This window comes from Tupaia chinensis, unplaced genomic scaffold (assembly GCF_000334495.1).
Source record: "Tupaia chinensis unplaced genomic scaffold, TupChi_1.0 Scaffold000146_1, whole genome shotgun sequence".
In the NCBI taxonomy this organism is placed as follows: Eukaryota; Metazoa; Chordata; class Mammalia; order Scandentia; family Tupaiidae; genus Tupaia; species Tupaia belangeri.
In genome coordinates, this window is record NW_006159616.1 from 5,275,460 (window position 1) to 5,302,704 (window position 27,245).

The following is a 27,245-nucleotide window of genomic DNA, read 5'->3' on the forward strand; positions in this document are numbered from 1 at the left end:
CCCAGCCCACCTGCTTACTGCAATGGCTGTCACTTGCTGAACAGTGAGTGGGTTAAGTGCCAGGCGGGGAGGCTTCCAAAAGTGTGCGGGAAGTGGAATGAAAGTGCACGAAGCATTGACATCCATGCGCAGCTCTGTGTGATATGCATGGTCCTTGGACCTTTTGGAGATCACCCATACCTACGTTACCGCGCCCGGGCGACTCGGTCAGGCTCTAAAGCTCAGGCTCTTTTTGCCTATGTCTCCTGTGAGCACCTGTCTCTGAGGGGTCGGAGCTGTCTGTCCTTGACCAAATGGCAGAGTGCTGGGCTCTGACCGAGTCACGAGGTGCTCCCTTTCCCTCCAGATGCGGTTCTCCTGACCATCCGGGCCCTCCGCTGATCTAAGAAAGGATCACCCTCATTCCAGCCTCCTTGCCTGCCCTTAGCTCCAACCTCTCCACCTGTGCCAGGTGTCCCATGGCCAATGGCAGGACCGTCTCTATGTAAATGTCTGTGCAAATGCCCTGGTGTGAAGCCACCAGCTCTCTGGGGTGGCAGGGCCACCTCCTGAGCCTGTCACTTCCCAGCCATGGGACTTGGGGCATGGACGATCTGCTCTCTGTTCCTGCTCCTGCCGGTCCTGGCCGAGCCTACTGAGGACTCAGACTTCCACCTGGCTGGGGATTACCTCCTGGGGGGGCTCTTCACCCTGCACGCCAATGTGAAGGGCATTGTTCACCTCAACTACCTGCAGGTGCCCAAGTGCAAGGAGTGAGTCTCCAGGGTGAGGCTGGAGGTGGGATTGGGCTGGTGGGAAGCCAGGACTGGTCCTGGGGTCCTCGGAGGGTCAGGCCAGTGCTGAGGGCTCAAAACATGCCTCCTCATTCACTGCCAGACTATTCTGGATTCACCCTCCTGGCACTGAGGAAGCCACACAGTCCCTGTCACTGAGATCTTTGGCGATTGTGTTCTGGAACATTGGACCTGGGTCACCCCGAAGTCAAGTGTCTTTTTTTTTTAAGAGGCTTTTGCCTTAGGGTGCATGCACTCACTGGTGAGAGAGAGCAGAGACAATGAGAGAGAAAGTGAGAAATCACCCCCAGTGGGGGATGGCCGTGCTGCAACCCCTTCTCCATTCTCTTCCTGGGATCTTGGGCACGCACGTACACACACACGTCCAGTGTGGGTTTCAAGCCACCTGGTCCAGGACTTGAGCTACAAGTCGGCCATGTGGGAGTCTCGCACCGTAACTGCTTCACCGTCTGCTGGTCCCGTCAAGTGTCTTTACAAGGAGTTACAGGATATTGGACCCTAAAGGGATCATAGAGACCATCAAAACCACCTCCACCCACTTTGGAAACCAGGGGACTTCCAGGGAATCCATGCCAACGCCCAGTCTAGAAACCACTGTCAAGCCTTTGGGAGGTAGAATGTGGTCTCTCTGTAGCAGGTTCTCATGCTGGAGGGGATTTTCCCTTGTTAAGGGCCGTGGTTGGGTGGGTAGGGGTGCTCCTAGGACTGGAGGGGATTTTCTCTCTCCTTGTCCTCTCTTTGAGTCTCTTGGAATGGCAGCCTCACCTGGAGCTTGCATGGGCCATCTTCCCGCGAGCATGAGGGTGTGATATGGGAGTCAGCTGGGGTAATAAAATTGTGACCTCATCCAGAGGGGGTGGAGGCCTTCTGGGAGACAGGGAGAGAGAACAGAGAGTAAAAATGATGATAAAAGAAAGGTCCCTTTACATGCTGTTGGGGAAGATTGTATGCTGGGTTGAGAATGGTGAGGGAGGTGGTGTCAGTGATGGTGCTAAGCCTGATGCTGGATCTTCTGATGCCCGTGATCCTGGCGAGGAGTCCAGCGATAGTGATGGCAGTGACAGGAGGACTGAGAGCTGATCATGCTGACAGAGTGTAATGTTGCTGCTGATGAAAATGCGAGTGTCGTGGTGGTGGTGGTGATGGTGGTAAAGATGGTGATAGTAGTGGTGATGGGTGATGGTGGTAATGGTGGTGGTGTTGTTGGTATTGTTGATGGTGATGATGTGGTGGTGGTGATGGTAATGGTAGTGGTAAGGGTGGTAACGATGATGATGGTGTTGGTGATGATATGATGATGGTGGTGAGAGTTGTGATAGTGGTGATGGTGATGGTGATGGTAGTGGTGGTAATGGTGGTGTTGAAGGTGGTGGTAATGGTAATGATGATGGTGGTGATGATGGTGGTGGTGATGGTGGTGGTGACAGTGGTGGTGATGGTGGTGATGGTTATGGTGATGGTGGTGGTGGTGATGGTAGTGGTGATGGTGGTGTTGGTGGTGTTGGTGACAGTGGTGGTGATGGTTATGGTGATGGTGGTGGTGGTGATGGTAGTGGTGATGGTGGTGTTGGTGGTGTTGGTGACAGTGGTGGTGATGGTTATGGTGATGGTGGTGGTGGTGATGGTAGTGGTGATGGTGGTGTTGGTGGTGTTGGTGACAGTGGTGGTTGCAACGATGACACCATCTATTACATGGTGGTGGTGGTGACGATGACGCCATCTATTACATGGTGGTGATGGTGGTGGTGACAACAATGACACCATCTATTACATGGTGATGGTGGTGGTGGTAGTGACGATGACGCCATCTATTACATGGTGATGGTGGTGGTGGTGGTGGTGGTGACAGTGGTGGTGATGGTGATGATGATGGTGATGGTGATGGTGGTGGTGATGATGGTAGTGGTGATGGTGATGGTGGTATTGGTGATGATGGTGATGGTAGTGGTGGTGTTGGTGATGGTGGTGATGATGGTGATGGTAGTGGTGGTGTTGGTGATGGTGATGATGATGGTGATGGTAGTGGTGGTGTTGGTGATGGTGATGATGATGGTGATGGTGGTGGTAATGGTGTAGTGCAGATGGTGGTGGTCGTAATGATGGCCATGGAAGGCTATGGTGGTCATAAAGATGGATGACAGTAGTGGTAATATTGGTAATAGGGACAGTGGGCAGTGGTGGTGGGGTGATGGTCATTACGGAGGTTATAGGGGCAATGGTCACACTGATGGTCATTGGTGGAGTAGTGCTGGAGCTTATAGGGCTGGTGGTGACAGTGGCCACAAAGGTCATAGTATCAGTGGTGATCCTAAAGATGTGATATGGTGATGACAATATGGTAAGAATACCAGAATCTTCTGGAGTGGCTCCTTAGTTGATGCTTCGGCTTTCTCATGGCAGGGAGGAGGGGGAAGGCAGGTTCTCCCATCTCCCCTCCCATCCTCACTCTGGCCCTGCTTCACCTCACCTGGCCATTGCCCCTGCAGGTATGAAATGAAGGTGCTGGGCTACAACCTCATGCAGGCCATGCGCTTTGCGGTGGAGGAGATCAACAACCGCAGCAGCCTGCTGCCTGGCCTGCTGCTGGGCTACGAGATGGTGGACGTCTGCTACATCTCCAACAACGTGCATCCTGTGCTCTACTTCCTGGCGGGGGAGAACCTCACCCTGCCTATCCAGGAGGACTACAGCCACTATAGGCCCCGCGTGGTGGCCGTCATAGGCCCTGACAACTCCGAGTCTACCATGACTGTGGCCAGCTTCCTCTCCCTCTTCCGCCTTCCACAGGTGAGGCCTCTGGTCCCTGGAGAAAGGGCCAGGAGAGAAGCAGGCAGGATCTGTCCAGAGGATCAGAAGCCACTTGCTCGCAACCACAGTGGCAGGACTCTGGTCCAGAGCAGGGTGGGGAAGGCAGCCCAGCCCATGGGCGAAGAGCGCAGTGTTGGCATCAGACACCTGGCCGTGCATCTACGCAGAGTCCTGACCACTGTGAAGTACTGGGCAAATGTCTTAGCACTTCGAGCCTCAGTTTCCACACCTGTAAAAGTTCTATCCCAGGACCGTCTAAAAATGAAAGCATTCCCCCGGGCAGGAGAGTAGCATACAGTTAGAACAGTCATGTTACCGTTACTATGGAAAGCGTCTTGCACAGGGATAGAGACTCATGGAGTCTCAATGTTATGCTCTAAGCACTACAGGCTCTGCCTCATAGTAGAGCCTCAAAAAGGACTACTAGGGGCCTGGCAAGTGGCATGGTGGTTAAGACACTGGACTCCTACATGGCTGACCACATTTCAAGTCCCAGACCTGACGGCTTGCTTTCTCGCTTTCCCTCTCTTTCTCTCTCTTTTAAACAAATACTTCTTTTAAAAAAAATACTATTGGGACATCAGAAAAGTCATGACACATTTTTGCAGAAAAAACCATGAGAAAAAAAATTGTCCAGATCTTTCTTTTTCTTTTCTTTTTTTTTTTGGAGAGGTTTTTGCTATAGGGCGTGTGCACTCGCCAGAAAGACAGAGAGAGACAGAGAGACAGAAAGCGAGAAATCACCCCCTGGGGGGATGGCCACGCCGCAATCCCTTCTCCTCCATTCTCCTCTCAGGACCTTGGGCACGCACGCACATGGGCCTGGCATGAGTTTAAGCCATCGGGTCCAGGACTTGAACCGTGGTTGGCTACATGGGAATTCAGTGACATAGCCATGACACTAACTGCTGGTCCCAAAAAATGTCCGGATCTTTTTGACAATCCAGTATTAGGGCCAGCCCACGGCCCAGTGGTTAAGAAAATAGATCTTACGTGGCTGGCTGCACAGTTTGATTCCGGACCCAGTGGCTTGATAAGCAAACTGGGCACATTTACGAGACGGAGGAGAAGGGATTGTGGCCTGACCATTCCCCGTGGGGGATGCTTCCTCCCTCTTTCTTGCTAGTGAGCAAGTACTCTCTGGAAAACGTGGATGGAAAAGTGCTATTAGTATTATTTATTATTATTATAACTTATTATCATCATAATTGAAAACTCCTAGACCAGTACTGGTATAGAGCATCTATTTATTAAAACACAACTAGTTTAAAATGCTGTAATTGTTATTGCTTTATTACACAGAGCACTTAGCACCGGGTCTGACTCATAGTAGGTATTTAATAAGTGTTACTATTTTGATATGAAGCATTTAGTTGAGGACTGAATTTATTCTTTCATTATGTAACAAATATTTATTGAGTGTCTACTGTGTGCTAGGTACTCTTGTAGGAGCTGAGATGCAGCTGGGACAAAAACAAACAAAAATTACTGCTCTCGAAGAGCTTCTGTTCTAGGGGGAGAGACAGCACCTGTGGACAGTGATATACAACGGGGGCAGTAAGAAGTACAGTGGAGAAAAGCAACGGTGGGCAGAAAGGGTAGGGAGAGGGAGGTCATAATTTCCTCTTTTTTTTTTAAAGTTTTTTTCCATAAGGCATGTATACTCACTGGAGAGAGAGACAGAGACAGAAGAAAATGAGAAATCACCCCACTGGGGCGAGGCGGGATGGCCATGCTGCAATCCCTCTCTTCCATTCTCCTCCTGGGATTTTGAGCATGCACGCACACATGCCTGGTGTAATTTTCAAATTGCAAGACTCGAACCACAGTCAGTCATGTAGGAGTACAGTGCCTTAACCACCATGCCACCTGCTGGCTCCCATATTGCAGTTTTTAACAGAAGGGTCAGGTGGATCTTCTGGCAGGCTGGACAAACTTGAGGGAGGTGAAGGAGTGGGCAGCTGTGTGTGTATCTAGAAGAGCCTTCCAGGAACGGGGCTAGCAAATGCAAAGGCCAGGAGGTCCTGGTATGTCTATGGCACGGGGTGAGCAGAAGTAGGGCCAAAGGGAAAGCAGGAGGGCAGGAAAGCAGAAGGGTAAGGGCTGGGCAGACGCTGGGGCCCCCTGGGAGCCATTAGGAGCTGTTGGAGGGCTGTGGAGAGGAGTGACTTGACTTGCCATGCACGCGAGCTCACTCACGGAGGCTGTCATGTTAACGCAGACCACGGGGGCAGAGTTGGGTCTGCAACGGCAGCGGCTGGACTAGCCTGGAGTTGAGGGTGAGAGGAACTGGGTGGGCACATTCTGAAGGCAGACCTGCTGGGATTTGCTGAATGTAGCACCATGGGAGAGAGGAGTCCAGGATGACTCGGAAGTGCCTGGCCTGAGTAGTTGGAGACGGGAAAGGCTGTGGGTGGGGCAAGTTCAGAGGAGACCAGCTCGGTTTCGGATGTCAAGTTCAAGATGTCAGGCAGGCAGTTGCAACTCTGAGTCTGAAGTTCAGGAGAGAGGGGTCAGGCCAGCGGCACTGTCAGCGTGAAATGGTATGGAAAGCCTGAAGACTAACTGGGATCCCCAAGAAAGGGGGGCTAGATGTGGAAGAGACTAGACCCAAAGCCTGGGTCCTGAGGTCCTCCCAGGTTAAGCAGTCTCAGAGATGAGACGGAACCAGCAAAGGGAATGGAAGAAACCCCAAAGCATGGCATCCTGGAGGCAGAGGGAGGAGGTGGCTACTTGAGCCTGCTGGCCACAGTGAGGACGGGACTCTGCTCAGCGACATACGGCAGGGCCAACAGACACTACTAGGTGGTGGGAGGGATCACGACACAGACCACCACCCAGGGCATGGTCCCACTGCGTGCTCCTGTGCAGGGTCCCACACCACCTGGCCTAGGGGTGGCACACAGGAGGTGCTCAGCAAGTGTTACTGCAGCCACACTCTCCGCGCTGAGGTCAGGCCCCAGCCTAGGGTGCAGCACAGCCGGTTCTCATTCCGTGTCACTGCACAGGCCTGCCGTGGCTTACGCTACATGCTCCCCAGATGTCACCAGGATGACGATGGCAGGTGGGGCCGCTGGCCTGTGCACCCAGGGGCCCTGGCTAACGCTGGCTCCTCCCTCTGCAGATCTCCTACAGCGCCATCAGTGATGAACTGCGCGACAAGGTGCGCTTCCCGGCTGTGCTGCGCACGGTGCCCAGCGCCGACCACCACATCGAGGTCATCGTGCAGCTCATGGTGCACTTCGACTGGAACTGGGTCATCGTGCTGGTGAGCGACGACGACTACGGCCGAGACAACGGCCAGCTGCTCAACAACCTCCGGGCCCGCTGCAACATCTGCGTCGCCTTCCAGGAGTCGCTGCCCACGCCACAGCCCAGCCAGGTGGTGACGGAGCACGAGCGTCAGCGCCTCAGGTCCATCGTGGACAAGCTGCAGCAGAGCTCGGCACACGTCGTGGTCGTGTTCTCGCCAGACCTGTCCCTGCACAACTTCTTCCACGAGGTGGTGCACCGGAACATCACCGACACCGTGTGGATCGCCTCCGAGTCCTGGGCCATCGACCCGGTGCTGCACAACTTCACTGAACTGCGCCACACCGGCACCTTCCTGGGCATCACCATCCAGAGCGTGCCCATTCCCGGCTTCAGCGAGTTCCGTGTGCGCCGCATTCAGGCTGTGCCTCCGCCGCTCGACAAGGCCAGGCAGGGGAGCACCTGCAACCAGGAGTGTGACGCCTGCCTGAACAACACGTCGTCCTTCAACACCATCCTCACGCTCTCGGGCGAGCGCGTGGTCTACAGCGTGTACTCGGCGGTCTATGCCGTGGCCTACGCCCTGCACAGCCTCCTCGGCTGCAACCAGACCAGCTGTGCCAACAAGACAGTCTACCCCTGGCAGGTGAGGGCCTGGTCTGCGCCGAGTCAGGGCCCCACTGAGCAGGCACAGACTCTGGGATTGCCAGGGAGATCGCAGGTGCTGGGCTGTGTAGCTCCGCCTTCCCTTGGGGACTTCTGGACCAAGGTGTGTGAGAGGCCACGGGGCACCCCTGCCTCTAGACACATGGAACCCGAAGTCATTCACAGTGCAAAACAAACTTCTTAAAAAAAGTAACCCTCAGGGAACCAGCAGTTGGCGTAATGGCTATATTGCTGGACTCCCATGTAGTTGACTGCGATTTGAGTCCCGGACCTGGTGGCTTAAACTCACGCCAGGCGCTTGTGGGTGCGTGCCCAAGTTCCCGAGAGCAGAATGGAGGAGAAGGGATTGTGGCGTGGCCATCCCCCTGGGGGATGATTTCTCGCTTTCTGTCTCTTTCTGTCTTACTGGCGAGTGGGCACATGTGCCCTATAGCAAAAACCTCTCCAGAAAAAAAAAAAAAAAAAGAAAGAAAGAAAGAAAGAAAAAAGTAACCCTCGGGCCAGTAGGTGGTGTGGCAGTTAAGGCACATGGCCGAATGCGATTCAAGTCCTGGACCCAGTGGCTTGACAGTCATGCCGGCACGTGTAAATGAATGCCCAAAATCGTAAGAGGAGAAGGGAGGAGAAGGGATTGCAGCATGACCATCCCCCTGGGAGGTGATATCTCACTCTCACTCTCTTTCTGTTCCTCTGGTGAGCACATGCAGCCTATAGCAAAAATCTCTCTCTCTAAAAATAAAATAAAATAAACATGTAAGCTTCACTATCCAAGAGAGTCTGTCCTTAGAGACTGAGGCAGAATTCGCCACAAGTTGTCTCTGTAGTCTCTCCCTGTGGAGACCAAAGGGGACCAATCAACAACCAGCATATCCAATCCTGTTAACTGAGCACCTACCACGTGCTAGGAGGCACTGGGGACCCCTTGCCTCAAGAGGAGGTAAGGACCATTGATCAGCTTGGTCTTTACTAGGTGCAGCAGGAAGTGAGAGCTGCAGCTCTGCATTGCCGTGGAAGGAGGGAGCTAGGAAGGCAGGATTGAAGTAGAAGGCATGAGGGCACTGGGCTGCCCAGGAGGAGAGTGGGCAGGCCTAGCTACAGGGTCCAGCTAGTGCGGGAAGAGTTGGGACGAGGGGAGCTGCTGGTGACACTGGAGGGTGTGGAGCTCCGGGCGGGGTTGGGATGTGTCCTGGAGCAGTAGGAGCCCACAGGATCCTAAACTGGGCACGGAGCCCAACAAGCCAATTCGGACTGGGGTAGAGAGTGAGTGACAGAGACCAGAGGCAGGGAGCCCATCCCACCCTCTGCAGGCCTCCCCCAGGGTCTCACTGCCGTATACAGTGCCATTGTGTGAATTAGGGAATGTGCAGACAAGGGAGGCCAAGATGCCCTTAGCTCTGGTGGGTCCGGCCCAGCAGCAGGCACTGGTCTTGAGCTGAGTGGGCGGGATGCCAGCTGTCTCCCCACCTGCCCTATTGGGACCACTTGTGCAGGGCACAGCCTGAAGAGATGTGTGTGGCACCCTCACACAGCCCCTCAGTGCTGGGTCACACACCACGACACCTCCTGATGTTTTCATCACAGTTGTTCCAAGTCGTTGTGTTTATTTGTGTTGTTGTTTGTTTGTTTCTTATCTAGCCCCCACCCCCTGCCCTGCCAAACTCAAGCCTGTGGGAGTGGTGACCCCGCCAGTCCTAGCAAGGCTGCCCCCCCCACACACTGCTGGCGCGTCTCAGAGCCTGCTCTCAGGGACTGTGTGCTGGCTACGAATGAATGAGTAGTCTCTTACGATCTGCCTGCTGCTGTGCTAACCCCTTTTCATGAACCATCATTCATTCCCAGACACCCCGTGAGTAGTGTTGATGCTAGAGGTGACAGTCACCCAGCTAGGGAGTGACAGGGAGAGGTGGCAGCAGGTAGAAACGGGACGAGGCCTAGGGATGGGCACCAGTATGAGAGGCGAGGTGGAGGGCGAGGCCTCAGAGGTCATGGGAAGACTGGGAGGTGGTGACTGCGGGGTGTGCTGACGATGGTGGCAGTGGGGCAGAGCAGGGGGTGGCTGGGCAAATCCAGGCAGGCAAGTTTACCAGGCCAGTGACTGCCCGAAGCTCTGGGTCCCCAAGCTATAGCTCAACGCACTCTTCCATTTATGGAGGACAGTACCTGGGATCCAGATCAATGGGATATCTGAACTGGAAGCCCTCCGGGGATCTGCCCAGAGAAGTAGGGTGATTGCTCAGAGTCACACAGAAATTGAGAACAGGACTCGGGACTAGAGTTTTGAAGAGAGGATGCCAAATTCAGGTCACATTCTAGTCTGTTCCGGCGTCTGCATCCTGAGAGTGCTGGGATAGGTGGGGAGAGACCCTTAGGTGTGGGAGGCAGGAAGCACCCAGGGAGCCAGGGCAATCTATGCTGACTCTTGCTGGTGAGAGGGACAGTGGCCTCGACTCCACGCGTGGGGTTTCAGAGGGCTGACCGAGGTGGCTTCCCGGGAGAAGGAACAGCATCCCCCCTTGTGGGAGGTGAGCACTTACTGTGTCTCGAGAACTAAGCCCCAACCTAAATGAGCTCACAGGCTTTGGAGCCCAGAATATAGGGATTTCATTGCTCCCACTTTGCAGAAGAGAAAACTGGTTCAGAGAGGTCAAGCAACAGGTGCTAGGCCTCGCAGCAAGTAGCTCCAGCCACTGCTTCAACTGCCATCTTTTCCCCCCCCCACCTTCAGAGACATTCTATTAGTGACAAATGCCCCTTCCCCAAAAAAAAGCAAAAAAGAAAAAGTAAAACAAAATTCTGCATTTTTATAAAACTTGATAAAAAGTATTTCCAACTGCACAGTCACCAGAAGGACACAGCTGTCACAAACGCACACGCGTCACTTGGCGTCTCCAGCACCTTCAGCTTTCTGTGCCTGGTCTGTGTTGGCATCTCCATTTTCTGCAGGGTTATTCCCATCCTTGCCAGCATCAGCTTTTCCCTTTTTTCCCAGGGGCACCTTCTCTCCCTTCTTTGCAGGGGCCTTTTTAGGCGTGGGCTCTGGCTTTGGAGGAGCAGGTTTCGCAGACGACCTTGCAGATCTTCTCTGTGGTCCGTCCTTCCGCTTGGCTTTACCTCCTTCAGCATCGCCCTCAGCCTTCCTCTTGGGCACGGTGGCGATGACGTGGGACATAGGCACTGGACGTCGGGGATGCAGCGGCGTGCAGGCTTTGGTCGGCCCAGGGGTCGCTCTCGCCTCTTCGCACTGCTCCTGAACTGCCGTCTTCTTGAAGACTACTGCCCGTGTCACAGAGACGACAGTTAAGGCTGGAGGGACACGCACTGTCCTGCAGGTCTGCCTCGGACTCTGATGCTGCTCCTCTTCCTTCCCTCCCGCCCCTCCAGCTACTTACCAAGCTGCAGAAGGTCAACTTCACCCTCCTGGGCCACCACATCTTTTTCGACCAGCGAGGGGACGTGCCCATGCACTTGGAGGTCATCCAGTGGCAGTGGGACCTGAGCCAGAATCCCTTCCGGATTGTTGCCTCCTACTGGCCCAGCCAGCGGCTGCTTACGGACATCCACCGCATCTCCTGGCACACCCCCAACAACACGGTCAGCCAGGTGGACTGTGGGGCGGGCGGGCCCCAGGGCTCATGCTTGGGTTGAGGGCCTTTCTATCAAGGGGGACTCCTGGAGAGTCCTCATCAATAGCTAGTGGGCTCTCTATTGATGGGCAAGTTTGCCGGGGCCCTGGCCTAGCCCACTGATGGAGATTCAGGGGTATCTGACTCCGCAGGATGGAAGGCCCCAGGGCTTTGCAAAGTAAGCATTTACTGAACATGGGCATGCCAGGCCTGTGCTAGGGACTTCGTCACTGTATCAACCCTACGGGATAGATGCTACCATTCCCCTATTATGTGCATTGGAACTCTGGAGGCACAGAGGTTGTGTGGCCTGCCTGAGGCCACACAGCTTGTCTGTGGGGGATAGTCTGTATGCAGCATTCAGGCTCCATCTTGTCATTTAATGCTCATGTTCTGGAGATGGCAGCTCTGACTTCAACCGGGTGTGACATCTGTCAATCTACAGATTCTTTGTTTCACTCTTTTTAGATAATAAACCATTAGAATTAGGCTGGGGTGGGGAGGAGGGCGCGGGGAAGCCTTGTAGGACCGGGGAGAAACCCAGGGATTGAAGACCTCGCAGAGCCTTCATCAGCCTCCCTGGATATATCCCGCACCCCCTGCTCCCCTCTCCCGACAGTACATCCGCTCAGCCCAGATCTAGAGGTGGGTGGTGCAGCTGGTCTCTGAACTTTCTGGGCAGTTTTGTGGACTAAGTTGGCCTGGTGTCTGGGAGCCTGCTAGGGCGGCCGTAACGCAATGCCGCAGACTAAGGGCGCCAACAGCAATGGGTTGTCTCACAGTTCTAGAACTCAGAAGTCCAAGGTCACGGTGTCAGCAGGGTCGGCTCCTTCTGAGGAATGGGAGGGACCGTCGCCTCCAGGCTGTCGTCCTGGCTTTTAGTAGTTCACTGGCCATCTTCAGGGTTCCGTGGCTCATAGATCTCTGCCTTCACCTTCACATGGCCTTCTCCCTGTCTGCATGTCCAGGCGTCCCCCTTTCTTCTCTTTTCTTTTTTAAAATTTGCTCTAGGATGCGTGTGCTCACTGGTGAGAGAGAGAGAGAGAGAGAAATTACCCCAAAGGGGATGGTCATGCCATAATCCCTTCTCCTCCATATTTCTTCTCAGGATTTGGGCATGCCCACACATAAGCCTGTGTGTGCCTTTCAAGCCCCCAGGTCCTGGACTTGAACCATGCAGTTGACCATGTTGAATCTATCCATCTCAAACACCATGCCACTGGCTGGCCCCAGATTCCCCCTTTCATAAGGACACCAACCACATTGGAGGAGGCGCCACCCTACTCCACTCTGACTTCATCTTAGCTAATCACATCTTCATAACCTTCTTTCAGAATAAGGTCACCTTCTAGGTCTTGAGTAGGTCTTCAAACCACAGGAACAGGAGAGGGGCAGAGCTTACCCCACATGGTGTCTCAGCCTGCGCTTCTCCCAGAGATCGGAGCTGAGACAAGCGATGGCCGAGAGTTTATTTCAGGACATGAACAGGGGTGGGAGCCTGGGGACAGTTCAACAGGGAAGGGGGCAAGTCAGTCCCAGGACTGTTCTCAAGTCAGACCCGCTGTGAGCAGCTGGTCCCCAACCTTGAGGGGACCCGAGAGTTGTCCCCCATGAGAGGGAAGGAGGTTGCGTGGATCCAGGTCCCCTTGCACTCTAGGTCACACATGGTGAGTGTCCCACAGCTCCTCATGGGCACCTTGCTCTGCAGCCCAGTGCAGAGTGGGGAGGTGGCGGCGTCCCTCCGGTGGACTGCCCACAGATGCCACCTGTAGGAATTGGTGGCTGTGGCAATAGTTGGAATAAAAGATGGGCCTGGAAAATATGAGGGAGGCCACAGGGATGGCCACTCTGCATTTTACCCCATGTGCTTGTGCCTGTCATTGGTCCTCGTTGTTAGGGGCCAGGTCTCTGCCAAAAGGGAGCTCGGTGGACCCAGCCATGGGCCCATGGTTGCCCTCTCTCCTTTTTGCTGTCCATATGGACTCCTCCACCCTCAGCCAGCGTGTGGCCGCCCGAGGTCATCCACCTGGTGAGGCGGTCTGCACCTGCATCCTGGAGGCATCGGAGCCTGCATCAGCCATTCAGCATCACCCGGGAGCCCAAGAATAGCCATCCTTCAGGACCCTCTCCATCCACACAAAGCGAATGACCGAGTGCCCTCAGGCAGCTCTGTACACTACACCGTTAGTGTGGCAATGGTCCAGTGGCAGCTGACGTCAGTGTATCAGGCTAACCTTCCTAAATGTTTTCCTCCATACGTTGGCCCTAGGGAACCCCTCCATGAGGTCATAGGCGTGATTTGAGGGAGCGGCATTGCCACAACAGAGGTAGAAGCAGGAGTCATGGTCATGGGTTTAAAAAATACACTTTGTCCCCCCATAGCCTCTTGGGTACCATCGCGGTTGGGTGAAGACTTGTGGCTCTTTCTTCTTCACCACGTAACTCCATGAATCTGTGTCACTCGTTAAGTCCTGAGTTAGGTGCTCCGTTTCCGCTACGGGCCAGCAGGACTCCAGCAGCTGTTTTCACAGTGAGCTGTGCTGTGCTGTGGAGGGCAAGGCAGTGTTGCGGCTCTCCTGTGGAGGCGTGCCCGTCCTTAGCTGTCACAGAGCCAACACCATCCGGTCTGCGTGGTCACGTGGCCTGAGTGGCGGGATGGCAGGACAGCGTGCATGGGAGCCAGGGCCTTCTTCAGTCGTTCTCCTCCCCAGCTTCTTTCAAGGTTTTCTCTTAGTCTTTGTTATTCGCAGTTGGGATACGATATGCCTGGGTGTTGTTTATTTGATATTTATCTCTGAGATTCCTGGATCTGTGGTTTGGTGTCTGTCATTAATTTTGGAAATTTCTCAGCCATTGTTACTTCAAGTATTTCTTCGGTTCCTTTCTCCTTTCTTCTTCTTCTGGTATCATCATTATATGTATTTGTTACTTTCCGTCTTGAAATTGGAAGCCTTTGGAGTTACCCGGTAAGTGGGTGGAAGCAGTGTTCCAAGAGCCATGTATGCTGTCCCCCAAATCTGAACAGGTTCGCCAAGTGCCTTACTTCAGCAGCAGGAAGTATAAGGTGTATGAACTTTACCTGAAAGTCCCCAGACCACTAGGTCCCTAAAAACCTCACCGTTGAGGCAGACCCCTCTCGAACCTTTGTAGGCTTTAGTCTCCTATCGTCTGACGTTCATAGGTCTTACTCAGCCATAGAAAGTACTTGCTACTGGGGCCAGCAGGTGGTGCAGTGGTTGTGGCACTGGACTCCCACATGGCTGGCTGCGGTTTGAGTCCCAGACCCGGTGGCTTGAAACTCATACTGGGTGCGTGTGCATGTCTGCCCAAAATACTGAAAGGAGAGTGAAAGAGAAGGAACTGTGGTGTGGCTATCCTCTCTGGTGTGTGGGGGGGAGTGACGTCTCTCTCTGTCTCTTTCCGTGTCTCTGGTGAGTACACGCACCTTATAGCAAAACTCCCTATCTTAAAAAAGGAAAGAAAGTGCTTACTACTTTTTACTCACCATTTCCAGTTAGCATGATGTCACCAATGTAGTGAGCCAGCAGATGTCCTGAAGAATGGCACAGTGGTCAGGTCCCCTGTGGAGTTTCTGACAGAGAGTAGAAGTATAAACTTTGTGGTAAGGTAATGAATGTTAGTGATATGAGATCTTTCTTTTTATTTCTTTTCTTAGATTTTTGCCATATGGTATGTGCACTTGCCAGAGGGAGACAGAGACAGGGAAAGTGAGAACTCTGTCCCCTATGGGGGATGGCCATGATACAATCCCTTTTCCTCATTCTCCTCACAGGTTTTTGGGCATGCACGCACATGCGCCTGTTGTGTTTTTCGAGCCGATGAGTCCAGGACTTGAACTGTGGAGACAGCTATGTAGCCATGACACCTGCTGGGCCCTTTTTTTCCTTTTTAAAATATAGACATTTGCAGCGATAAATATCCATCCAAATACTGTTTCACTGCATCCCATCAGTTTTGGTATATTTAAATTTTATGTTATTTATTTATTTATGTTTGTTTGTTTTTAGAGAGATATTTTGCTGTAGGGTATGTGCGCTTGCCAGAGAGAGAGAGGGACAAAGATCATGAAGTCACCCCCAGAAAGATGGCCACACCGCAATCCCTTCTCCTCCATTCTCCTCTCAGGATTTTGGGCATGCACGCATGCATATGTACCTGGGATGAGTTTCAAGATGTTGAGTCTGAGACTAGAACCACAGCTGACTACGTGGGAGTCCAGCAATGTAACCATTATGCCATATGCTGGTCCCTGTTTTTTTTTTTTTTTTTTTTTTTTTTATAGAGATTTTTGTTATAGGGCGCTCATACTTGCCAGAGAGACAGAAAGAGTCACGGAGAAAGAAAGTGAGAAATCACCCTCTCTAGTGGGGATGGCCATGCCATAATTCCTTCTCTATTCTCCTCTTGAGATTTTGGGCACACATGCACACACACTTGGTTTAAGTTTCAAGCCACCAGGTCTGGGACTTGAACCACAATTGACCATGTGGAAGTCCAGTGTCTTAACCACTGTGCTACCCCAAATTTAAAAAAATCTTTAATTGTGGTAAAGAATGTGTAACATAGATTTTACCATCTTTGTTTTTAAACGCACAGATTAGTAATGTTAAGCATACTCATGTTTTCGTGTAATGGATTGCTAGGACTTGGTCATCTTGCTGAACTGAAACTCTATACCTGTTGAACAATTCCCCATGTCTCCCTTCCTTCAGCCTCTGGCAGCGATCACTCTCATTTCTGTTTCTGACGAGTTTGACTGTGTCAGGTAGCGCTCGTGGTGAGACTACACTGTCTTTGTCTTTCCGCGAAGGTATATCGTGCTTGTATTTTCATTAATCGCAAAGAGTTTTCTAATTTCCCCTGTGAGTACTTCTTTGACCTATTGTTCTTTGGGAGTGTGTTGTTTAATTTTCACATATTTGTGAGTTCTCCAAATTTCCTTTTGTTATTGATTTCTAATTTCATTACATTGTGGTTGGAGAACATAACGTGGTATAATTTCAATCCTCTTAAATAGACTAAACTTATTTTATGGCCTAACATAGAGCTTGTTCTGGAGAATATCCCTTGTGTATTTGAGAAGACCGCGTGTGCTGCTGCTGTTGGGGGAGCTCTCCAGAGGCCTCCCCGGGGCCCTGGGGTTACAGCGTTGCTCAAGTCCGATTACTCGTCCGTCTTCTGTTTAGCTCTCTGTTACAGAGAGTAAGGTATTGGTTCCCACCCCTTACTTATCTCATGTTTAATTATCTTTATTTGTTTCCTTTCTGTTTTCTATCTTTATTTCTTTTCCTTTCTATTTCCTGTTTCTTTATCTCTTCCTTCAGCTTCGAAGGGTTTGCTTCAAGTATTTTGGGGATGTCTGTTTGGGGTGGATATCTTTGTAATGATATCTTCTTGATAGATTGACCCTCTCTTTCTCTTTTAATTTGCTATAGGGCACAAGTACTCACTGGAGAGACTGAGAGAGAGAAAGACGGAAAGTGAGAAAGCACCCCCACAGGGAGGATGGCCATGAAGCATCCCTTCCCCATTCTCCTTTTGGGATTTTGGGCACATAGACACATGCGCCCAGTATGTTTTCCAAGCCTCTGAGTCTGGGATTCAAACTGTGTAGTCAGCCATGTGTGATCCAGCTGCCTTAACCACCATGCCACCGAGCTGGCCCGGACCCTTTTATTATTATAAAATTTTGTTTGTAAACCCTCTCCCTCAGCTGCTTTCAGGATTTTTTCTTTGTTATTTGCAGTTCGAATACGATATGTCTAGGTGTCATTTATGTGGTGTTCTCTGAGATTCCTGCATCTGTGGTTTGTTGTCTGTCATTAATTTTGGAAAATTCTCCGTCATTACTGCTTCAAATATTTCTCCTGTTCTTTCATCTTTCTTTTCCTTCTGACATCATGTATTTCTTTTTTATTTCAAATAATTATTTACTTTATTTGTTATTATTTTTAAAATCTGATCAGAGAGAGACAGAGAAAGAGAGAAAAGGGAAGTGAGAAAGTAAGCTGCCAGGTCCAGGACTTGAACCGTGGTCAGCTGTGTGGGAGTCCAGAATCCCAACCACTGTGCCACCTGCTGGCCCTGATATCATGTATTTCTACTTTGGGTGACTGTCAAATAGTTCTTAGATTTGTTTTAAACTTCCTTGTTCTTTTTGTTTTATAGTTTAGGAAACATGTATTGACAAAATCTAGGTCACGGGGACCAGCAGTTAGCGTAATGGCTATGTCGCTGGACTCCCACGTAGTTGACCGCGGTTCGCGTCCTGGACCTGGTGGCTTAAAACTCATGCCAGGTGCCTGTGCGTGCGTGCCCAAGATTCCGAGAGGAGAATGGAGAAGGGATTGTGGCATGACCAACCCCCCTGGGGGATGATTTCTCGCTTTCTATCTCTCTGTCTGTCTCTGTCTTTCTGGCGAGCGCACGCGCCCTATAGCAAAAACCTCTCAAAAAAAAAAAAAAAAAAAAGTAAGTAAATAAATAAAATCTAGGTCACGGATTCTTTCCTCGGTCATATCCGGTCTACTGATGAGGGCATCAAAGGCAGTTTTCATTTCTGTTATCATGTTTGTGTAATTTTTTTATTTTTAGCATATTTAAATTCTTCTCTAGAATTTTCATTTCTCTGTTTACCTATCTTCCCTTGCATGTGGTTCCCTTCCATAAGAACCCTTAGCAAATTAGTTAACTATTCTAAATTCCAAAATATCTCCCAGACCTGAGTCTGGTTCTGATGCTTATTTTGTTTCTTCAGAGTAAGGTTTTTGCATTTACCATGCCTTTGAGTTTAGATTCTTTTGTTTTTGTTTTTGTTTTTAAAGCCAGACATGATGTATTGGGAAAAAGGAACTGAGGTAAATAAACCTTTAGTGTGAGGTTTTCTGTTCATCCGGGTAGGAGATAGGCTGAGTTTATTATTTGCCAGAACTGTGGTGTCAGAAGCTAAAATGTCCTCTGGTACCTTTTTTTGTGTGTACGTCTGCCCTGTTGTCTTGGATTTCCCTAGAGACTCCTTCTTAAACAGTCTGAGCCTTGCAGTTCTTTCTGTTGTAATCCTGTCATTATACAAGAGTCTGGCCGATGTGGTGGTGAGATACGAGGGGAAGGGCAGCATGCTATAATCCCAAGATTAGCTCTCAGCTTCTCGGTGATTCTGTCTGTGTCCTTGAGTTCTGTCCTTCAGAAGTGCTTCTTAGGCAAGGCAGGAAGGCTAGAGGGGGTTGGTGTTAGAAACTTTCCTTCCCCCACGTCAGGTGAGCTGTGGCAAAACCTGCATCAGGTGGTTTCTGGTGAAATAATTTTCATTGAAAGTAGGTTTTTATTAAGGAGAACAGAAATGTTCTGGATTCTTATTAAAAAAAATTAATTTTATTTACTAGTATTTATTATTACTATTTAATTTGATGAGGGAGAGAGAGAGAGAGGGAGAGAGAAAGTAAGAAAGCAAGCTGCCAGGTCTGGGACTTGAACTATGGTCAGTCATGTGGGAGTCAAGTGCCTTAACCACTACACCACCTGCTTGTCATATGGATATATTTTTATTTTTACTTACTTATGTATTTTTTTTACACTTTATTTGCGGCCATTCACTGTACATCAATACGGTCTACAAAATGAGATTTGCCATTCAGTATGTATTGTATATTGGCTCAATCTAGGACATTACGTACATGTTATCATCAACAAATAATTTCCTATTTCTTCTTTCTTAAATATTTTGCTTTTCCCCCCTTGATTCCCTACCTCTCACCCTCTGCCAGTTTCCCCCCTTCTCTCACACTATCTCTGGTATGTACAGTTGTTTTCCATGCCTTTGCCCCCCCACATTTTATTGATTCCCCCACATTTTATTGATTCACTAAATATCTTAATTAATTTAAAGACTCTCGACAGCAAGCACAGCTGATATGTACATATTTATGAATGCGTGTCTGACTTTAGGCATAAACCTCAGTGAATGAAGTGAACATACTATAAAGTAGCACCTCGCTGGGGCTACATAGCTTACTGCAATCATTAAATAGGTATTAATAGGTATTTTTTAATTTCAGAAAAAGTTTTAGTTTTAATAGATCAGAATCAAAAAATGTTGGGGTCGGCATGTGGTGCGGTGGTTGAGGTGCTGGACTCCCACATGGCCGACCATGGTTCAAGTCCTGGACCTGGTGGCTTGCTTTCTCACTCTCCCTTTCTCTCTGCCTGTCTCTCTCTGGTCAAAATTGAAGAAGAATTATAATAAACATAATTAAAAATAAATCTTTAAAAAATTGAATTCTTATAAAAAAAATTAAAAAATGTTAAGAGAAAGTTGCTTAAAAATTAAATCCAGCAAAAAGGTTAGAATTCAGTTCAAATAGCAGGTGGATGAACCTACCAACAGTTCAGGAGAAGACAAAAATCCTTAAATATGGAAATCAAAGGAACGAAAAAAATCAGTAATGCTTTAGTCTAAAATCAAAAAATTCTACTTCTCTAGTTCAGACTCACATAATTAATCTCTCTTCTACTGAATTTGCCATGTTACTGTGGTCTGGTCTTTCCATTTAAACTCCGGAAGTAAACATTCAACTCCGGACTTGTCCCTGCCATTAGGCCGGCCATTTTCTTGGTTGTTTCTTGTATGCTTATTTCTGTGTGTCCGACGTTAGTTTCCCTGGTATAACGTTCCCTTCAGCACTTCTTAGAGAGCTGGTCTGGTGTTGATAAATTCTTTCAGGTTTTGTTTATCTGAGAATGTTCTTGTCATGTTTTCCCATACGAAAGGTAATCTTGCTGGATATACTATTCTTGGTTGAAAATTGTTTTTCACTTAACACTTTGGATATATTTTCCCATTCTGTCCTTGCTTGCATTGCTTCCAATGAGAGGTCCGACGTTAGTCTTATGGCATATCCTTTGAAAGTAACTTGATGTTTCTCTCTTGCCAATTTTAGTATCTTGTCTCTGTCTGTGGTTTTGGTCAATGTGGTTATGATGTGCTTTGGGAAAGATCTTCTTGGGTTGATTCTATGCAGGGTCCTTTGTGTTTCTTGGGACTAGGTATATGAGTGCCTTTCTAGGTTTGGAAAGTTTTCTTCCAGGATTTCATGGAATAGATGATCAACGCCCTTATTAGTTTCTCCATCTTCTGGGATACCGATGATCTGGATGTTTGGGCATTTAATGGTATCTAGTATTACTCATACATTATTCTCATGTTTTTTTTTTTTTTAGGTTATTTTCTGTCTTTTGGTGAATTTCTCTAGCTCAGAGGGCCTATATTCTACATCTGAGATTCGATCTTCTGCGTGATCTAATTTGCTTTTAATACTTCTAAGGGAGGTTTTTATAAAAAATATTTTTGGAGAGGTTGTTGCTATAGGGCGCATGCGCTCACCAGAAAGACAGAGAGCCAGAAAGCAAAAAATTACCCACCAGGGGGGATGGCCATGCCGCAATCCCTTCTTCTCCATTCTCCTCTTGGGATCTTGGGCACTGGGTCCGGGACTCAAACCACGGTCAACTACATGGGATTCCAGCAACATAGCTATTATGCCATCTGCTGGTCCCGAGGGAGGTTTTGATTTCCTGTATTACAGCCTTCATCTCTAACAATTTCATTTGATTCTTTTTTTATGATGTGAATCTCCTCTTTCAAATCGTGCAAGAACCTCCTCACCTCCTGGAACTCTGTGTCTCTTTTCGCCTGCATCTTCTGGAGTTTGTTGTCTCTATTCTTTTGCACCTCTGTAAGCTTTGTCACTGTGAATATTTTACATTCTTTATCTGACATTTCCATGAGTGCCCTTGTATTCTTTGTGGAGGAAGAGTTGTTCTTTTCCATTAGAGGAGAGACATTTTCTTGATTTCTCCTATTTCTTGTGCCTCTGCAGTAGTTTCTGGCCATCAGATGGATTATACATTTTACCCTAGTTTTTGGAGTTAAGTCTGAGCAATCAGAGGCATGCAGAAGGAGGTGACCTGCAGCCTGTAAACAGTGCCATTTTTCTCCCTTTGCACAGCAGATTCAGTGGAAATTGAGGATTAATCTGACCCTAAAAGTATTCAGGTATTTGGCTACTGAGCACCTAGACCTGTCTAGAGAAACCGTGCATGGAGGCTAAGCAGAAGTGAGAAAGGTAAAAAGAAAAGAAAAAGAAATAGAGATAGAAATAAATAGAAAATAAATAAATAAACAAACAAATAAATAGAAATAGAAAAAAAAAAGAGAAAAAAAAAGAAAAAAAATGCTGGTCAAAAAACGAAAACAGTGTGGTGTGCTAGCATGCCATGTGAGTGGGGCTGCCCAGAACTCAAATATAGATGGCTGCTGATTGGCTTATCCTAAGCGGGCAGGGGGAAAAGTAAAAATCAGAAAGACAAACGCAGCAGAGACTTAACTCACTTAACTCACTCCTCCACTGTCACCTCATGGTCAGGACCCCCTTCGCTTACTCCCTGGACGATCTCAAATATCGTACCTGGGCTCTTCCCTCCGTCCTTGGCCCCCACAGAAGGCAAGGTGACTCTGCAGGAGCAGCCAGATCCTGCCACCCCCTGCTCGGGGTCCTCCAGCAGCTGTTCGTCTCAGAGCGGAGGTCAGAGCATTCGACTGCACCTTTTTTGCCTGGTCAGCGGTCACCGTCCTGCTGGCCCCACCCAAGCCACACCGGCCTCAGTATGCTGTCTCAGCCACCGGAGGCCCTGGCACCTGCTGGTCCGTTTGCCCGGAGCAGTGTCTACTCGATGTGCTCCTTTGTTAAGCCTCTGTGCCCAGGTGACCGGCTCAGCCAGGCCTTCCTTGGCCCCACTTTGAAATTCCAGTCTGTTCTCCAACGTTCTCCATCTCCCTTGCGCTGTTTGATTTTTCTTCATAGTATTTGCCACCATCTGTCACATTACGTATTTACCTGTGTATTGTTCCTCTTGCCCCATGAGGGTGCGAATTCCATTGGAGCAGCATTAGTCCAGTGCTTGTACAGGTCACTGCTGTCTTCCCGGGCCGGGCGTCGAATGAATGAATGAAAGAATGAATGAGTAGCAGGATTAAATCCCAGGGACATGAGGTACGGTTAATTTTTGTTTTTTTTCAGGAGATAGTGAAGAGATGAGTCTGCAAGGGGGGAAGGCTACCTGGCAAAGGGAGTTGGGGAGTGGGGTGTGGTCCTGGCTAAGGGGGCCTGCCTGGGTGTGTGCATGCCTGCAAGGTACGTGGTCCTATGAAGGCAGAGAAGACCACGGAGGGCCTAGAACGCCTGGCAGGGGGCCGATGGAGAGTCACCGAGCTTCTTCCACAAAGAAATTTCTGGGAGAGGAACAAGGCTGAGAGCAAAACCTGAAGGCAGAGGTCCTTAGATAAAGGGGAGAGGGGCTCTGGAGTTGAGGGGTGCTGCCGTGACTCCCGGCCCTGACCCCTGTTACTGGTGCTCTTGTCACACTCTCCTGATTGGTTGTCAGGATATTTTTATACAATCCAGACAAACCCTTGGAATGTGCGCTCGCCCTTCTCCCACGCTCACCCTGTGCATCCAAGTCCAGCCAGGCCTGGAGGCTCTGCCCTGCCGTCCATGCCGCCCTCCGCCCCTACACCCCATTGCTGCACTGTTTTCTCTACATCTGGTTCATCCTTCTATCCATCCACGATGACTGGGGGCCTCCTCTGTGCTGGGTACTTGTCTAGGTCCTGGAAGTCGGGCTGGGAAAACAGCAAGCCTGGTCACTGCTGTCTGCTCTCTGGCACCCGAAAACCCTGCCCCTACCTACAGGCCGTGTTTACTAGGAGGCCTGGCTGCAAGTGACAGAAAATGATGTAAGCAGATTTAATTTGCAGGTTCACATCATTTAAAACCTAGGGGAGACCATGAGGCTGCAGGCAAGGACGGACCAGGGTTTCGCTCTCTCCTCACTCAGATCCTTCTTGGCATCGGGTCCCCTTTGTGACCGTGGTGGCCAGCAGTCCCAGGGTTACAGCCTGTCCTCTCAGCCGCCTCAGAGTCCCTGCGCAGAAGTCAGGTGCCTCACCAGAGGAAGACAGGTTAAGTCTTGGGTGGGCAAAGCTAAGAGGGCCCCTACGGAGTTCCAGATTGGAAGGCGGCTCGGCACCGCCCCCATCCCAGCCGGCCGCCAGGCTTTCCTCCCCCGCCAGCTGGGAAAGCAGAGGGGCCCCCAGAGTGTGGGAAGAGTGGGAAAGACGGTCTCTCGCCCCCCTTCCAGGTCCCCGTTTCCAGGTGTTCCAAGAGCTGCCGGCCTGGGCAGAGGAAGAAGTCCATGGGCCTTCACCCCTGCTGCTTCGATTGCATCGACTGCGAGCCTGGCACCTTCCTCAACCAGACGGCAGGTACAGCTCCGGGCCCAGCACCGCACCTGCGCCTGGGACTGCGGGGCTACTTCCTGGTGGGGAGGCTTTGGGGTATCCTTCAGGGCCGAGAGTAGCCAAAGGCCAGGGGCTATCTGGCCCCTCCTGTGTCCCCCCAGCACCTGGTGTAGAGCAGAGGCCTGGGTATAGGCTGGCTGGAGGACGGAGGGAGGCAGGACTGGAACCGACCCCCACTCTAAATGCACCTGCCTGGGGCCCCGGGGGTCAGAGCGAGTGGGAGGGTGGGAGGGTGGCACTGTCATGAGAAAGCAAGCTCTGGCAGACAAGGACAGGCCGATTCACCCCAGGCCTCTGATATCCAGGGTAGTCTGGTGCATGGTGGTTGCTCAGAGAGTGTTTGTTGAATGGTTTTCTTTTTTACAAATGACTTCCTTCATGAGAATGAACAACCCTCCTCACAGAGCACACGCTCTAGGAAGGTGGGGACAGAGACATTCCACGTCCACGGTCGCGTTTAACACAGTGCAGGCTGGGACTCCACACTTCCGTAACGTCACTGATGAGAAGACGACACGCATGCCCCCGCCAATACAGGCACTTCCTGCGTGCCTAAGAGAGCGGTGCTGAGTCACGGTCTGTTGGCCTACTTCTCCGGCCTCCCAGTCCTGGCTCATCAGAACCCTGAAGTCTGGGGCTGGGCTCTACCCCTCCCCTGCAGCCCTCTCCTGCAGGTGCCTATCGCAGTGGGTGGTGCTCAGACGTGCATTTGCCGAATGGACCCCTGGAATTAGTGGTTAGGCAGCTGTCTCTCCAGAGGTTTTTGCCTTAGAGCATGTGCACTGGGGTAGGGGGAAGGGGAGAGAGACAGACAGTGAGCAAAGTGAAAAATCATCCCCCAGGGGACAAGGCCACACCACCTCCCTTCTCCTTCATTCTCCTTCTGTGATCTTGGGCACACATGCACATGGGCCCGGCATGATTTTCAAGCCACCAGGTCCAGGACTCAAACTGCAGTCGGCCATGTGGGAGTTCAGTGATGTAACCGCTATACTATCTTCTGACCCAGAGGATGATGCCTTAAAGTGAGGAATTTTTGTCACCGGCAGGCTCTGAATCAAGGAGACCTGGGTTCAAATCCCGCCTCTGTCACTGGCTTTGTGACTTCCTCCATGTGTAAAAGGGGCTGCTGTGCAGATGGGACGAGCTCACGTGTGCGAGACCGAGCGGGTGGCTATGAGGGCGGGAGGGGTGGCTCTTAGCTCTCCACCCTGGGGCCTGCTGCTGGCCCTTCGAGGGCATATGCTCATGCTGACGGGAGTTGCTCTGGGTGTTTGCAGATGAATTTGAATGCCAGACTTGCCCAACTTTGGAGTGGTCCCACCGGAGCGAGACGTCCTGCTTCAAGCGGCGGCAGACCTTCCTCGAGTGGCACGAGGCTCCCACCATCATCGTGGTCCTGCTGGCTTCCCTGGGCTTCCTCAGCACGCTGGCCACCCTGGCGATATTCTGGAGACACTTCCAGACACCCATCGTCCGCTCTGCCGGGGGCCCTATGTGCTTCCTCATGCTGGCGTCCCTGCTGGTGGCATACTCGATGGTGCCCGTGTACGTGGGGCCGCCCACGGTGTCCACGTGTCTCTGCCGCCAGGCCCTCTTCACGCTCTGTTTCACCATCTGCATCTCCTGCATCACGGTGCGCTCCTTCCAGATCGTCTGCATCTTCAAGATGGCCAGCCGCCTCCCGCGGGCCTACGGCTACTGGCTGCGCTACCACGGGCCCTACGTCTTTGTGGCCTTCTTCGTGGCCCTCAAAGTGGTCATCCTCGTGGCGACCAACGTGCTGGCCACCACCGCTAGCCCCATCGCCCGCGTCGACCCTGACGACCCCAAGAACTTGATTCTCTCCTGCAACCCCAACTACGTCAAGGCGCTGCTCTTGAACACCAGCCTGGACCTGTGCCTCTCCGTGGCCGGCTTCAGCTTCGCCTACGTGGGCAAGGAGCTGCCCACCAACTACAACGAGGCCAAGTTCATCACCCTCAGCATGACCGTCTACTTCACCTCGTCCGTCTCCCTCTGCACCTTCATGTCCTTCTACGACGGGGTGCTGGTCACCATCATGGACCTCTCTGTCACCGTGGTCAACCTGCTGGCCCTCAGCATGGGCTACTTCGGCTCCAAGTGCTACCTGATCCTCTTCTACCCGGAGCGCAACACGCCGGCCTACTTCAACAGCACGATCCAGGGCTACACCATGAGGAAGGACTAGCGTGGCCTCCGGAAGAGGGCCTCGCCTTAGCTCTCGAGGCCAGAGCTCTGCTTCAACTGCAGGATTGGGGAGTCGTCTCTGAGGGTTACCACCCCACTCTCGCACCGACTTTGCTGTTCTCCGAGGGTTTTTGCATCCTGGCCGTTTTGACCCACTTAGTGACAGCCGCCCCCAAACGCCACTCCTATTCCTGTCCTGTTAACGGTTTTACTTGCCAGGTGCTGCCTGGAGCTTCTAGAAAACATGACCCAAGGTGACCTGTCTCCACGGACAAAGTTGGATTACTGGCCTACAGCCGCCCTCTGGTGGCCACAGTGGGCACCTGCAGGTTCACGCTCACGGCCGGCCATTCCAGGCCAAGGGACACTGAGCTGATGAGGTCCAGGCTGGGTTCCTGTGGGAGGCTGAGGCCTGCTGAGGCTTGTGAGCACCAGCCATGCTGCTCTGGGGTCCTCCCTGGTTCCCGAAGAGCTCGAACCCAGGCTTCTGTGTTAACCTCTGAGTGATGGCTGGGTGTTGCGGGTGCTGAGAGATGCTTGTGAACAAATCTCACGCGTGTGACATCGATGGGCTCCCTTCCTGCTTTCGGAGGTCCCCGAGAAAGAACAGAATCAGGGTTTTGGGAAGGGCCTTGTAGGGCAAGGTGTATGGGAAGGTGGGGCGTTTGGGGGTTAGGAGATAGGGGAGGGAGGAGAGGAGAAGGCAGGGGTCTGGAGAAGACCCAAAGCAGTTCCAGGAGCAGCACATGGTGGACAGTGGGAGTTGTGAGAACTCAGCTTGGAGGGACAGCTGGGCTCGGCAGGGGCTCAGCCGGGTGTCTGGGCCCGTCTCCCCTGGGGCAGTGGCGGTCAGTGCAGCGCCCGTGTCTTGTGTACATACTGGCTTGCCCCGCTCCTGGCCCTCCCTCACCTCTGGGACCAGGCTCTCTGGACTCGGTCCTCTTCCCACATCTCTCCACGTAGGCCTGGCCTAATGGGATGCCGGAGGAGACCCCAGGAGTCGGGGACGTTCTATAACACCCCTGCTCTTCGCTCTTTGCTCGCAAAGCCCAGCCTCTCCCCGAGTTTCGGGGAACAACTTGGCATGGTCTGCTCTTGGCTGTGGCTGTGCTGTCCCTTTGCTCTCAGGACCAGATCATCAGAGGTTCAGGGAGTTGTAGGCTCTTAATTCCCCTTTCCTGCAAGCTCCTGACACCTGGGGTGGGTGTGTGTGCGCACGTGTGTGTGTGTGCGTGTGTGCTTAAACAAGATAATCACTTCAGTTCTTGGTTCTGCCTGTGGACCGCCACTGGAGAGGAGGGTCCTGGGACCCACTGACCTCAGGGGATCTGCTCCCTACCCTTGTGTAGTCACACTGATGGCTGGGTTCATGTCTTGTCCTCCTCCAAGGACAGGGACTCAGTGAGGACAACTCATTTCAAAAATTTTAAATGGGGAACCAGCAGTTAGCGTAATGGCTATGTCGCTGGACTCCCACGTAGTCGACCGTGGTTCAAGTCCCAGACCCAGTGGCTT

General features: G+C 51.4%; 1 protein-coding gene and 1 pseudogene across 1 annotated transcript; one reads left to right on the forward strand and one right to left on the reverse strand.

Moving 5' to 3' along the window:
* On the forward strand, positions 1–26,866 carry TAS1R2 (taste 1 receptor member 2). Its single transcript, XM_006145215.3, has 6 exons — positions 1–752; positions 3,281–3,581; positions 6,727–7,500; positions 10,902–11,111; positions 23,360–23,483; positions 24,800–26,866. The coding sequence occupies exons 1-6, from the start codon at positions 571–573 to the stop codon at positions 25,729–25,731; spliced, it is 2,523 nt and encodes an 840-aa protein (XP_006145277.1). The 5' UTR covers positions 1–570; the 3' UTR covers positions 25,732–26,866.
* On the reverse strand, positions 10,396–10,689 carry LOC106734554 (non-histone chromosomal protein HMG-17 pseudogene; annotated as a pseudogene).
* Positions 26,867–27,245: the final 379 nt, after the last annotated feature.